Source organism: Danio aesculapii, chromosome 13, assembly GCF_903798145.1.
Source record: "Danio aesculapii chromosome 13, fDanAes4.1, whole genome shotgun sequence".
Lineage (NCBI taxonomy): Eukaryota > Metazoa > Chordata > Actinopteri > Cypriniformes > Danionidae > Danio > Danio aesculapii.
The window spans coordinates 53,074,487-53,090,501 of NC_079447.1; the positions used below are offsets into that span (position 1 = coordinate 53,074,487).

General features: G+C 39.0%; 1 protein-coding gene across 2 annotated transcripts in view; it reads right to left on the reverse strand.

The window, feature by feature from the left end:
* LOC130239403 (neurexin-1b-beta) overlaps nt 1–16,015 on the reverse strand; it is a 37,928-nt gene that overhangs the window by 3,032 nt on the left and 18,881 nt on the right. The window contains exons 3-6 of one of the 2 annotated variants that reach the window (XM_056470564.1): nt 13,754–13,925; nt 8,314–8,391; nt 3,558–3,865; nt 1,533–1,611 (exon numbers count right to left, since the gene is read on the reverse strand). In XM_056470564.1, coding sequence (XP_056326539.1) covers nt 1,533–1,611; nt 3,558–3,865; nt 8,314–8,391; nt 13,754–13,925 — 637 coding nt within the window. The remainder of the gene's footprint in view (nt 1–1,532; nt 1,612–3,557; nt 3,866–8,313; nt 8,392–13,753; nt 13,926–16,015) is intronic. The other variant, XM_056470565.1, reaches the window with a different exon arrangement.

Below are 16,015 nucleotides of genomic sequence, written 5' to 3' on the forward strand. Positions count from 1 at the left end.
TCAGTCAGCCAAATTTCTGTAGAACCCCCTCAGAGTAAAACCAATTCAAGGAGAGGAGGTGTTGCATAGTGATCCCGGCCTCATTTACACCTTGTATTAAGATTCAGTTTCACTAATTTAATCATAAGTGAACGATGCAGAGCTCTCAAGTCTGGACACGCATTTCAGCCGGTTCACACGCTCACACACCACAGCTTTCATTTCTCACGCTGAGCAGTAAAGGAGAACCGGTCCCTCCAGGATTCACTGAAAACTAAAGCTATTTTTTTGCGACTATAATTTGCAGCATTTCTTCTTTTACTTTGAGTTTTTAGGTTCCACTTTATATTAAGTGTCCTTAACTACTCTGTACTTGCATCAGAATGTAAATACAATGTGCTTACTGTGTTCATAATGTATTTGAGAATAGGTCTTGAGTCGGAATAGGAGTAGAGTTATGGACATGTCTGGTGGTATGGGTGGGTTTAAGGGTGGGTTAAGGTGTAAGGGATGGTCTACAGTGTATTTACAAATGTAATTACAGAAATTAATAACAGATGTAATTACATACAGGTATTTAATCAAGCATAAGTACACAGTAAATACATGTATTTACACAATAAGTACATCCTAACGAATTGTTAATTTTGGTGTAAGTACATAGTATTTAAGGACACTTAATATAAAGTGGGACCGCTTTTTATTTATTTTAACAGTTTTAAAATACACACACACTATAAAATAAAATAAATACACAAACTAAAGATCACTTAGGGCTCTATATTAATGATCTTTTAATGATACACGGCGCATGGTCTAACAGGGTTGTGCTGATTCTCTTCATGAGTTCTGGGTGTGTTTTGAGCATAACCTGCATTAAACCAATCAGAGTCTCGTCTTTCATTCCCTTTAAGAGTTGCGTTACACCATGGTGTATTTGCTATTTACATGGCTGACTTTATAAGTGTAAAAACTGAACGCTTCACTAGTGAGAAAACAGTTAAACAGAGCATCTGCAGCGCGAGGATAAAGAACCAGCCTCCTCCATTCAGCCTCTTTACTTTCTCTTTACTCTTTACTCCTTTACTTTGGTGGAGTGAGGAAACGGTGGAGACTCACTCCACTGAACACATCTATCAGCCCACAGACTTAATTTCCTTTGTTAAGCACAAAGATTTGCTTCAAAACTAATTGTTTTCATCTGTATAGATATTTGTGTGTTGCTGTTCATCCTGTGTGTATTCAGCAGTGTGTAAGCGTTTAAGGCGCATAACTTACTGTGCTGGACTTTAGAGCAGCTTTCAGCTGGTCTATTGCTCAGTCTATTTCAGCTCCTCAGAATAGCAACACGCCAACAATGCGCCTTAACACACCTCCTTTATAGACCAGCACACACATGAGTCCACAGAGTGGCGCAAACGGATTTACTATTTAAACAACGTGGCGCAAAACGTGAAAATTATTGTTGCGTTTCTCCAAACCACATGCAGCAGGAGACTGATATTCAGTCAGAAATGCAGTAATAAAGACAGAACTAAGCTACTGAAACCCACCTGAGCTCGGCTCACACGGGTCAATGTCCTCATCATCACTAGGGCACTCGGCAGACGCCACTAACAGCTCATCTGTAGTCTAGCAGACATGCAAACACACACACACACACACACACACACACACACACACACACACACGCACACACACACACACACACACACACACACACACACACCGAGGATGAAAACCAGAAGAACAACACAGACAGAAAACACACACAAATCAGTCCCACACTTCCAGATCTAACACATTTAAGCCTAGTTCACACTATTTGACTTTAAACATCAACAGATTAGACTACGTGACTTGATGTTAATTTCGGTCTGTTAGTTTGTAGGATATCTATAAGCTAGTGTGCTCCAAAACAGTGACAAAAACATGCAAAGTTTGCAGTTTGTCTCTTCCGCCGAAATGCATCGATTTTTTGTCGTCTCCTAATCAAATCTTCTGACCAATCAAATGTTCTCTAATGTCTGATATGCCCCGCCCCCTTCTTCTCATTGGCTGTTCATTTGATGTCCTTGAACTCAACCACTCTCACTGGAAGAGCTGTGAGAAAAACAACACGCTGTTGACTGTTTTATAAAGGGGAGGAGCTACTATATGCCCCACCCTCTCTTCATTTTTCAGCTGAGATTATGCCAAACATTCACACTAAGCACTTCACAGGACCTTTAAATCACTATGGTGTTCACACTACATAAATGATCCACAAGAGGGCGTCAAACACTACACGATCTAAAAAAAAACTGTTCTGTCACCCAACAGCTCTTTCTTAACACCAAAATTGGCCTCAAATCTGGCCCAAATTGGTTTCAATTCGGTCTGAAATCAGGCTCATTTGGTCTGAAATCGGTCTAAAATCAGGCTCAAATTGGTCTCAAATCGGTCTGAAATCAGGCTCAAATTGCTCTCAAATTGAGCTTAAATCAGTCTGAAATCAGCCTCAAATCTGGCCAAAATTGGTCTCAAATCGGACTCAAATCGGTCTGAAATTAGTCTCAAATGGGGTCTAAATTGGTCTCAAATCGGTCTGAAATCAGGTTGAAATCAGGCCCAAATTGGTCTCAAATCGGTCAGAAATCAGTCTCAAATCAGTCTCAAATTGGTCTGAAATCAGGCTCAAATCGGTCATAAATCAGTCCTAAATTGGTCCCAAACCGGTCTGAAATCAGGCTGAAATCAGGCCCAAATTGGTCTCAAATTGGTCTGAAATCAGTCTCAAATCAGTCTCAAATTGGTCTGAAATCGGTCTTAAATCAGGCCCAAATTGGTCTGAAATCAGGCTCAAATCGGGCCCAAAATGGTCTCAAATCAAGCTCAAATCAGTCTCAAATCAGGCCAAAATTGGTCTCAAATGGGTCTCAAATCAATCTGAACTCAGGCTCAAATCTGTTTAAAATCGGGCCCAAATTGGTCTCCAATCGGTCTGAAATCAGGCTCAAATTGGTCTGAAATCAGGCTCAAATCGGGCCAATCAGGCCCAAATTGGTCTTAAATCGGTCTCAAATCAATCTGAAATCAGCCTCAAATCTGTTTCAAATCGGGCCCAAATTGGTCTCCAATCGGTTTGAAATCAGGCTCAAATTGGTCTGAAATCAGGCTCAAATTGTTCTCAAATCGGGTCCAAATTGGTCTTAAATTGAGCTTAAATCGGTCTGAAATCAGCCTCAAATCTGGCCCAAATTGGTCTCAAATCGGTCTGAAAATCCTGTAGTGTGAACTAGGCATAAATCAATGTTAGTCAGCTAAAGACCAGGACACAGAGAGCTGAACCTTAACAACTACCCTCAACAAAAACCAACTGTTGTCGGCTCCCGTGTTGTCTGGACCGAGAGTGAAACGAGAGTGTGTTCTGTGTCTGCGTGATAAGGGTAATCAGTTATTAGATTAAAACTATTGTTTTAAATTAAAATAAGTTTCAGAATCGTTTTCCTTCACTCTTTTCTTTCTTTCTTTACTCTTGTGTGTGAAAATGAAGGATAACCTGTGGTACTGAGAGTGCAGTAACGCTGAGCTCTGACCTGCTGGTCTTCTGAAGGTGTGCTGTATGTGATGGTGATGGTGTTACTGGTGGTGCTGCTGATCTCCGTCACTGTGCTCTGATAGACAGTGGCGCCGCCGTGTGGTGTAGAGGAGGACTGCAGCTCTCCAACCAGCCGCACGCTGCCCTCTATGCGCACGTTTGGGTCTCCGTCCGCAGCCATGCTGAACACCTTCAGGCCGTTGTAATAAAAGCCTGACATCTGACCCTGGAAGCCGGAGACCTGCTGCTTCTGCCAGCCGCCGATGCGGATCGTCATCTGACTGTTGAAGATGGTGAGCTGACGGCCTGCAGGAGAGCTGAGTTACTACAGCAGCACTGAGATCCATACACACACACACGCATACGCACACACGCACACACACACACACACACACACACACACACACACACACACACACACACACGCACACACACAAACTCGCACTCACGAATGCATGCACACATGCACCCACACACTAATGAACAGATGCACGCACACATGCATACACTCATGTATACAAACACTCACATGCACAAGCACTTAAACACTCATGCACACACACACTCACACATACACTTGTATGCACAAGCACTGAAACACTCATGCACACAGACACACACACTCACACATACACTTGCATGCACAAGCACTTAAACACTCATGCACACACACACTCACACGCACACACACACTCGCATACATGCACTCACGCACACACTTACACGCACAGACAAACGCATGCACTCGAACACACTCGAATGCATGCAAACAAACTTGCACGCACACTGCAAGCACTCACACAAGCACTCTGACATGCACACACGGTAGCACTCGGACATGCACACACGCAAGCACTCGAACACAAGCACTCGCACACACACGCATGCACACAAGCACACGCACGCAAGCACTCGCACATGCACACATTCATGCATTCACACACACTCACCCACAAACACACACTGCAAATAAAGACCTTCCTTACTCATCCAAATATCTAAAACTTCTTAAATCAAACTGAACTTTCAGTAAAAGTATATCATATATTAGATATAAAACGTCAAAATGAAGAGAGTTTCTCATTAAAACAAGCTAAATAATCAGACAATGGAGGAAGAGAAATAAACTTATGTGAAAAATATCAAATTTAGCATTTCTCTTCCTCCAGTGGCAGATTATTGTCTTGTTTTAAGGAAAAACTCTCTTCATTTTGGCTCATTATTTCTGAAAACAACACTAGATTGTGTGCTTGTCTAGAAAATGCTTCTTGATTTAAGAATTTGCAGATATTTGGACTAGAAACAGGACATATTTGCAGTGCACACACACACACACACACACACGCACACACACACACACACACACACACAATAATCCCGCCTGAGCAGACGACGCATTACCCTGCTCAAAGCGATGCTGATGAAACACACACAGCTGAAGACTAAATGATCCGCCTTTCTGTGAATCTTTATTTCTAATAAGTGCTGTTTAATAGAGCCAGGACATTTGATTTACTTCTGGAGAAAGCCTCATTTCTTTTAGTTCAGCTGAATAAAATATATAATATTTTCATAGTTTTTAAGGTCAATATTATTAGCCCCCTTCAGCAATATTAGTTTTGGATTGTCTCCAGAATAAACCACTGTTATACAATGACTTGCTTAATTACCCTAACTTTACCCTAATTACCCTAGTGAAGCCTTTAAATGTCACTTTAAGCTGAATACTAGTGTCTTGAAGAATATCTAGTCTAATATTATGTGCTGTCATCATGACAAAGAGAAAAGACATCAGTTATTAGAGATGAGTTATTAACACTATTATGATCAGAAAATCTTCTCTTGGGGAAAATTCTTCAGGAGGGTGAATAATTCTGAGTATTCGGACTAGAAACAGTACACAAAATCTAAATAATAAGTAATTATTAGTAATAATTATAATAGTTAATTAGTAATAATAATAATAAGTTATTATTTTGGCTGAAATAAAAGCAGGTTTATTAGCCCCCTTATCATTGACTACGTTTACATGGACATCAGTAATCGAATGATTTGCTTTAATCTAATTAAGACAATAATAATATTAAGGTGTTTACGTGAGCTGCTTTTTGAATGTTTCTTATATGATCCTGTTTTACATGTTATAGCACATAATTCGATTGATGTCATTGCATCACAGCGCTATCCATATTTCCTCTGGAGTTGCAGGTAATTTTGGGTGTTTCATTTTTAATTTGTCGACTTTAACTGCAGTTCGGCACTTTCACTTTCATTCAGGAACATTTCATGCATGCCCCCCTGACAAACGAGATATTGGATGCGACTATGAACTGCTGGAAGTGTAGTTTTAGTGGAAGTACTTCAATAGTGCGACTAAAATCTGCATACTCCACATGTCTTAACTCCATTTCTCTTTAGTTCGATTATGATCTTAACCTGATTAAAATGAATCAAAAATCGCTGTTTACATGGTTAACTCTTAATCAGAGCATTGTCTTAATCGCATTGAAATCGAATTATTGGTGTACATGTAAACGTAGTCAATATTAGTTTTAGATTGTCTCCAGAATAAACCACTGTTATACATTGACTTGCCTAATTACCCTAACTTTACCCTAATTACCCTAGTGAAGCCTTTAAATGGCACGTTAAGCTGAATACTAGTGTCTTGAAGAATATCTAGTCTAATATTATGTGCTGTCATCATGACAAAGAGAAAATAAATTGGTTAATCAAACTATTATCTTTATAAATGTGGTACAAAACCAGCACTTGTGTAAATATATAATTCAGTCTTCAACTGTGAACTGAAATAAAACAGGATGGGAACACATGTATGCTGTGGTGGTTTGCTGAAAGGCCTCTTCATATCATCTGTGGATGATGGAGAGGTGTAAAGCATGTAATGCAGTGATTCAGAAATACTACAGTGAACAAGGGAACAGTGAAGGGAGAGTGAAGCTGAAGGCAGATCGATCACCTCAAACTCTCAAAAACAACTTCATCTTATTTAAAGGGTTAGTTCACTTCCAGAATGAACATTTACTCGCCACTTTTGTCATGTAAGACGTTCATTTCTTTCTTCATTTCCTTCCTTCTTTCTTTCTCTCTTGCATGTTTTTGGGGGGGGGGATCTCCTCATCCAGCACCAGTGTGCAGCATCCACCTGGATGAGGCGACGGCAACCGTATTGCACCAAAACACACACCAGCTGATTGGTGGAAAGGAGACAGAGTGATAAGGGGATGGTTAGGACATGATGGACAGAGGCCAGTGGGCAGATTTGGCCAGGACTTTTTCCAAGGACATCCTGGGATTATTAACAACCACAGAGAGTCGGGATCTCAGTTTAACATCTCATCTGAAAGACGGCGCTCACTGACAGTATAGAGTCTCCATCAATATACTGGGGCGTTAGGACAAACACAGACCGCAGGTTGAGCGCCCCCTGCTGGCCTAACTAACACCACTACCTGCAGCAACCTAGCTTTCCCATGTGGTCTCCCATTCAGGGTGCAGCCCTGCTTAGCTTCAGCGGGCGACCATGTGAGAGTTGCAGAGAGCTAGCTGCTGGTTAGCTTACAGGTCTATTGAAAGCTTGATTCTGATTGGCTGATGGCCTCTCTCAGGTGTTTGGGCACAGCTAAATTAGTTCCGGCAGGTTTAGACTGCATTACATCTCCATATCACTCCACTGAATGATTAGAGTTATTTCACAGCTACAACAGTCAAACATCAGGTGCAGCAAAACACTTTCTGGGGTGACCATGTGAGAGTTGCAGAGAGATGAAACCTGTTCAGTGATTCTCCACTAGAGGGCGATCAGAGTAAATGCATGTGATTCATGTCGACTGAAGCCTTGTTTACTGAAATCATGTGATCTTGATCTTGTCATACACTCTCTGAACCACTGATTTAAAACAAATGATTGATAATAGTTTCAAAGCTTCATAAAGCAGTGCTTCGACAATCAGCCATCATAACTATATGGAGAACAATCCTGCAAGCTTCCCCTAAAAACCTTCATTTCTTTATGACTGAAGAAAATGAACATCTTAAATGACAGAAAGCTGAGTAAACCTTTAGTAAATGTTAACTCTGGAAGTGACCGAACGCTTTGATGTAGGTGTGTGTGAACACAACAGTGCTATTTACAAACCAACAACAAATGACAAACAGAAATCTCCATAACCAAGTCTGCCTTACAGCACGGACACAAAGAGAAATGGAGATCGAGAAGAAAATGAAGACGGAAAATTAAACTGAAATCAAACAGAACAGATCAGCGACGGCGGAGGCACATTTCATATTAAGATCTCAAATCAGACATGCGTTTCATATCCTTTTATTATCATTTATCTCATCTTTATTCATGTAAAATGGTGTTAAAGGGACTCAAGCTTGTTACTTTAAAAACATATTTAAATACTATTAATTGTTTTATATTAAATATGATCTATTTACAGTGCCTGTTTCTTAATTCATCATAGACACACAGACACATGCTACAGTTATGCAAACAAAATTGTACATTACACTTAATTAATTCAACAAAAACTTTAAATTATGTATAGTTTATATTATTTTAAATGTACAGTCCCTTTAACCGAGTGTTAAAACAAACTAGTTAACATTATTCCAAGCGTGCCCTATTTAAATAGCTCACTTTAATATCAAATAATGCTTAAATTATGGGTTTATAAAAATGCATTACTATTAAAATAGTATTACTTAAGCGTTATCGTGGTTTTTACCATTCTTCGGTAGCGATTCTTCAACTAGCCGCCGATATGGAAGTCTACCAGTTCCCAGCCGGTGACTATCAATGTGTCCTTTGAAGTTTAAAAAGACATTTCATTGGTTAAATTACAAGGTCAAAGGTTAAAAACGTGTTACTCAAGCTCTTGTGTTTACATTTAAATATATTTTACACTTAATTTTAGTCTAGTTTATACTGTAGAGCAGTGTTTCCCAACCCTGTTCCTGAAGGCACACCAACAGTCCACATTTTCAACCTCTCCCTAATCAAACACACCTGAATCAACTCATCAGAACATTAGAAGAGACTCCAACATCTGAAGTTAATGGGTCAGATAAGGGAGACATCCAAAATATGTACTGTTGGTGTGCCTCCAGGAACAGGGTTGGGAAATACTGCTGTAGAGACTGTGTACAGATGTATATATATATATATATATATATATCTCTGTACAGAATTAAAGGGGACCTATTATGATTTAAAATAAGTCTGATGAGTGTGTGTGTGTGTGTGTGTGTGTGTGTGTGTGTGTGTGTGTGTGCGCGTGAGTTTCAGCACAAAATACTACACAGGTATTGTTTTATAACTCTCTGAAACGGACCCTTTTATCATGCGTTCACACCAGATACGTCTGAAGCGCGAGTGATTTACATGTTGAGTCAATGCAAAGACGTGTGGCGCGAGTTGGAAAATCAGAACTTCAGTGGACATTCGCACTGCATTAACCAACCAGGAGATAGCTCTAGTATGGGGTGTGATTATGACATAGCACGTGTTGTTGGTGTCCTGAGGGGAAATCCTCTTGCTGACACCGGACAACAGCTCATCAAACTGGACTCGGCTCAGTCAGAAGCACCGCTGAAAGCTTCCATCAGGTTCAGTTTCTGGAGGAGTTGATGAGCTCACAGAGCTTGGTGCACCTCTGGATGGATCTAGTGGACTCAGACATGGCGCCAAACGAATATACGCAGTTTTTCAGCTTTCCTAAAGCAAATAAAGCACAGCTATTCTCTTAATAACATCCATGTTAGCCATTTAGCAATGAAACTAGAGTCACCGGGCAGACTGAAGAACTGCCCCTGACGCAAATCTGTGTCTATTGTGAAGAGAATTTGACGTGTGAATATAGCAAGTGAACTCAAAATGTGGGAGACACGGTGGCTCAGTGGTTAGCACTGTCACCTCACAGCAAGAAGGTCACTGGTTCGAGTCCCGGGTGGATCAATTGGTGTTTCTGTGTGGAGTTTGCATGTTCTCCTCGTGTTGGTGTAGGTTTCGTCTGGGTGCTCCGGTTTCCCCCACAGTCCAAACACATGCGCTATAGAGGAATTGGGTAAGCTAAATTGTCCATAGTTTATGGGAGTGTGTGGGTGTTTTCCAGTACTGGGTTACAGCTGGAAGGGCATCCGCTGTGTGAAACATATGCTGAATAAGTTGGCGGTTCATTCCACTGTGGCGACCCCTGATTAATAAAGGGACTAATCCAAAATGAATGAATGAGCTCAAAATGTTCACGCATCTATTTACAAGAGAATAGCACAGTTTATTTGTGCGTGCCGCGTCTGGTGTGAACGCAGTTTTGATCCTAATGGTGGCGTTTTGGTGACTGTCGCTTTAAATTACAACAAATCCTTTTTTACAATCCTATTTGCTGAAATAATGAGAGAAAAACTCCAGGATGGTGTAATCAAGACTTTCAGAAGAAGGAAAACAATAGTGATAGACTGATAACGGCAGCCAGAAGAGAGAATAGTGTCAGATTCACTGGCCTGCATTCACTGGCCTGCACACACTGCATTATGAACGCTTCACATAATTCATTCTTTGTAATTTGATGCAAAGATGATGTAAAACAGAAATACATATAAATATCAGACCCCCTGGTTTTTCATGATTCCGCGATCGCTGAATCCAACGCAAAATCAACAAAAACATTTTTGAGACCCTGCAGAATTTCTAATTAAACGCAAAATAATCACAAAAAACCTAAATAATCTCATAAAACATCCAATTTCAAACAATTTAATCAAATTATGTTTATTTCAGTTTGCAATTATTTGTTTTACATGACTTATAGATGTTGCATATACAGCGCACGTGATGTATTTGAGTGTCTCTCGAGACATGACGTCTCATCTGCGCCCTCACAATCATTATATTGCATGGAATGGGGGGCGGGGGAGTTTTCAGCTGGTGCAGACGCAGATGAAGTGCGAGTGATTTAAATGTAAAAAAAAATTGAGATATGGACATCTTGTGTTGCATTTGACGTGCTTCAGACTGCAAAGGAAAGTTGGAGCAAAGGAACAGACAGGTGGAGATGAGATTTGGCCGCTGGATGTGACCGAATTGAAGGACATAATTTGTGCTTTACATGTATGGCTGATATATTGATGTGCGTCAAATCGCTAAATTATTTAGTTGAACTCTTTCCCAGCAGTTAACAAGAGAGAAAACGCTTCCCTGCTAATGACGAGTTTTACGGCAATCCGTGTTTTAGGTGTATTACAGTGGAGGAAGGCCTAACACATGTCCTACGTGTGACATGATGTCATACAATCTTCCATTGGCTTAATCCCTACAGTTTCAGATCTCGTCTTGACGAGACCAAAATAAAGAAGCTTTATTTTAATGACTTGTGTCATTGTTATTGTTTCAGATTGCACACCGAAAATAGTAGGCCACCTAATATGGTAATTAATAATATAATCATTTAGATTTTTATATATATATATATATATATATATATATATATATATTTTTTTTTTTTTTTTTTTTTTTAAATCAAAATTGTCTGATAATTTCTGTGAATTACCGCCACAAAATCAGTCACTTTTATCGCACATAAATCCCAAAACAAATGGTGTTAAACTAGGGGGTCTGAAATGTGCATACAGTTTTTAACAAATCCTTCAAGGATTTAAGATGCTGATGCCTGTTAAACAGGTCTTGTGAAAAGGCTCCAGTGAAACATTAGTGTGGACACTGAGCTCTTTCAGATGAAAATGTCATTCTCAGTTTTATCTGGATTGGTGTAGACGGTAGCCCAATGATGATGCCAATAAATAAATAATTGATTTTCTGACAGAATGGGAACATCCACTATCATCTGAAGCCTGTCTGACTGTCTGAAGTCTGAAGTAGAGCTTTTCTCCAGTCCTAAAATTCAAACCTGACCTCAGTCACATCTTCCCCAAACCCAATCTGCATGAATCATTTAAAAAAGAAAAAGCGTCCCAATTAAACCGGACTGCATCAGTGAGTCCAGAGATATTTATTAGGCTGCTTCTCCATTTATTTTACTAATTTAACATTAATTATTACATAATACTTCGGCCTGTCTGACAGCGTGTCCTAACTACACGTGACGCGTTGTCACAACATGTGATGAAAGCTATCCTTTTAATGTTAAAACCAATTTTTGTCCTAACCATCAGCGACAGCGATGTGCAAAAGTACTATTTTAGAAACCGTTTCTATTTCAGCGACATCAAGGCAGAACAACAGCATAAACTACTATGACAATGATCACCTCAGGTACTGATTACATGCTTTATTCAGTGTTAAATGCTCCCAATGTGAGTTTTACATCACATTTATTGCCATACTAGTGAAAGCAGCAGCAGATAGTTCACCTCAGACTAGTGTGTGTGTGTCTTGTAGTGTGCATGTGTGTGTGTGAGCTGGTTTTGTGGTGTAAAGATTATTTGGTAACATTTAACAATAAGGTTATATTAGTTAATGTTAGTTAATGCACTTACTAACACGAACAAACAATGAACAATACATTTATTACAGTATCTGTTCATGTTTGGTAATGTTAGTTAATAAAAATAAAGTTTATGTTAATTGACAGTGCATTACCAACGTTAACATGCATGAATGTGGACGTTAATAATGCATTGGTAAATATTAAACTATCATTAATAAACGCTGTGCGAGTATTGTTCATTATTAGTTGATGTTGATAAATATATTAACTAATATTAATTAATGAAGCCTTGTTAAAAAGTGTGACCAATTATTTTATAGCTGGTGGGTCAAAATTGACCCGAAGGACAAAGGTTGTAGCCTAAATGTGTTCAGCCTTCATAAAAAATATGAAAATAGAAAATTATCAGCAAACTTCAAGATGAAAAAACAGTGTTTAGGGTTTTTTCTGCTGTTAAAATAGTGCCTGGGTCATCTTTGACCCGTAAGTCAACAGGAGGGTTTAATCAGCACTACTAAGCAATACTTAGATAGGTTAAGTTCTTCAAATAGACCAGGGGTTTTCATCATATTATTGTATTAAAAATGTGAATTCACTGAAATATCACATTGACAGACTTGACATAATTATTTATAATGTATATTATTAATTATAATTGGCGACGCAGTGGCGCAGTAAGTAGTGCTGTCGCCTCACAGCAAGATGGTCGCTGGTTCGAGCCTTGGCTGGGTCAGTTGGCGTTTCTGTGTGGATTTCTCCCTGTGTTGATATGGGTTTCCTCCGGGTGGTCCGGTTTCCCCCACAAGTCCCCCCACAATGGCTTGTGGTCCAGGTGAATTAGGTAAGCTAAAATTGTCCGTAGTGTATGTGTGTGTGAATGAGTGTGTATGAGTGTTTCCCAGTGATGGGTTGCAGCTGGAAGGGCATCTGCTGCGTAAAACATATGCTGGATAAGTTAGGGTTAGTATATAATAATAATAATAACTTATTTTAGGTTTCAAATGGCGAAATACACTTTAGTAGTAGCAGAACAACCCTTTACAGTTGATGAAGTACACCACGGTTGTTTGTGGAAAGGGCAGTAATCATATAAGCATGATCTGACAACGTGCTTCATACAATATACACACTGTGTGCATAATGTGCTGTCCGTATCTGCACTATTGCACATGCGGCTTAGTTTAGGAACAGGATCTGTTCACACTGAAGATCTGATACTGGCCACATCTATAAGAGCAGTGTGAACAGCCATGCAGAAACATCAGATCTGAGAAAACATCTGATTTGAGCGCTAAGCCTCGCAGTGTGAACGTAGCCCTAGTGGGTCTGCAGAGCATGTGAGGCTCTCTGTGGGAGTGTTGACAGGTCTCGCACACACAGAACGGGATGTATGAAACAGGTAAACAAGAGAAGATTTACTACTACTTAATCAATCGCGGATGTCTGGGTATATTTGGTTTTATACTTGGGCGGTAAACTCTAAGTGTGTGAAGCACTGTATTAATTATGTGTCAAATTATTTAGCGTGTTTTAATGAAAAACTCCCTTCATTTTGATTCATTATTGCTGGAAACATGACTATATTTAGTGCTTGTCTTGAAAAGGCTTCTTGATGTAAGAGTTTTTAGACATTTGGACTAGAAACAGGACACAAACTCTACCTGAGACAAGCATTTTTGCAGTGTAAACAATAACGCAGTGAAGTGTGAAGTGTGTTTCTCACCTGGCGGGAATCGCTCAATAACCGGCAGATCGTCCACCTGCAGTGTGGCATTGCCGCCGCTCCTCGTGAAGCGCACTATATGGTAATTCCCATCATTTACGAGCTTTGCGTTCTCCTCGATGTTGATGTCATACGTGCCCACATTAAACACAGCCACAACGTTGCCTTTTACCTGCAGAGAAACGCACAGGAGTTAGAATATATGGATGATACTAGCAATGTGGGTACATTTTGCCACAGATCCTTTACTCAAGAAGCAGTACAGATACTCATGTTTAAAAGGACTCTGGTAAAAAGTACTGACTACACTTTTGTACTCAAGTAAAAGTAAAGAAGTACGGCCTCAAAATTGTACTTGAGTAAAAAGTACCCATTACTACAACAAGTTTTAGCTTCACTTGGTAGGTAAATATCTGGTTCCCCCCATATCTCATCATCCTGATGCAAACTCAGTGTTCATCATGTAGTTTTGCAGCTGTTGGATCAAAAACAACAGCTGCCGTTTATGTTCATACAAATAATGTCTTGCATTGTACACTGAGTTCTGTCAAACATATATTGAATTTTATATTTGAATATTTTTCTATTGAATATATTCAAAACATAAAATATATTGGAAACTAAAATAAATACTCGTATCTGACTGCAAACTTTAGCTTGAGCACACTGAAAACAATTATTCAAAGATGATTCCTTGGATTTACTCAATTTTTTCACGTTGAGTGGCTGTAAACAATTTATTTGGGCTGAATTTAAACAAACAAATCAAGTTGAACATTATTAAATTTAATTTGTTTGTTTAAATTCAACACAAATAAATTGTTTGCAACACTTTTTTCAGTGCAGCTCTCATCCATAATCTGTTATGTTAGTGTTTTTTTCCAGGGTATTGTGGATATTCAGCTTAATGGATAAACATTAATTCTCTAAATACATGCTAAAAGCTACATACACAGGCGTGACCACAACCTAAACAACATGCATGATCTTTTATTCACGTGATAAATTCAGGATCTTTCGCATTATATTTTTATTCATGAATTGCCCAGTATAGTTACTGTTGCTGTTGTAAAACATGTGTTAAAATTAAAGATTAAAGATTAATCAATTAAAAAATCGATTAAAAAACCTGCAAAACAGCATCAATTCTGTATTAGGAAATATTAACTCATCAGAAATGAAGCACATAAATCTCAATGCATAAAGTATTTGATTGTTTTAGTGCTAAAATGTACAAATTTTTACAGAAAAAGCAAATTTTTCGCAGTATTAAATTGAAAGAACAGAGAAATCCCGTGCAATATGATCGTAAGTGGACAAAAGACTCTTAACCTTAAGCATTTGTAGGCATTTTATTCACCAACAGGGATCAGATTGTATAACCAAAGTCACACCAGATGAACTTGTGCTGAACTGAGTTAGATATGGTCAAGTGTTTACTCGTTGTTTTTGGAACTAAGGTGTACAGTGTGAAATGTAATTTTATTATTGTTTATATATATATATATATATATATATATATATATATATATGTAACTTATTTATTTTTAGTATGGAGAGCTCTGCTGTGACATGTGAATGTCCCTTTGGGGATTAATAAAGTCAAACAGTAGCAGTAACAGTATATTTTTAACTGGATTGTGTCTCTCTTGTTTACCTGTGATTTGAACAAGCAATATCTGTCTTATTACCGTGTAAACAGAGCAGTATCATTCATGTTTAATTAGCCGTCTCCATCTGTCTCATCTGCATAGTCATCCTTGCCTTTCTCATAGAAATCTTCATAAACTAGCCAACATAAGGTGTGTAATGGCCTTTGACTGCATCAGAAAGGTGATTGAATTGTTCAATGATAAGAAATAATATAGATCGTGCCACCAAACACATGAAAACGAAAGTAACGAGCGTGGATTAAAGCATGTAAGAAGTAGAAAGTACCGATATGTGTGTAAAAATGTAAGGTACTGATACCAGAAAGATCCACCTTAGTACAGTAATGAAGTATTTCTGCTTCATTACTTCCCATCTCTGCATTTATCATCTCAATACAGATACACAAACACTTTAATGAAGCAGTTTTGAATGAAGTGATCTCTAACAATAAGGTGTTTCGAGCCCTTTAGACTGCAGCCTGTGTTGAGCTCTGCACTGTACAGCATCAGCGGCGGCCCTGAGCAAACACTGGCTGTGTTCTGTTCATCTGCTGGAGTTCATCAGCTTCAGGTCCAGTCCACACACACACTCTTCCACACTCCAGTTGAT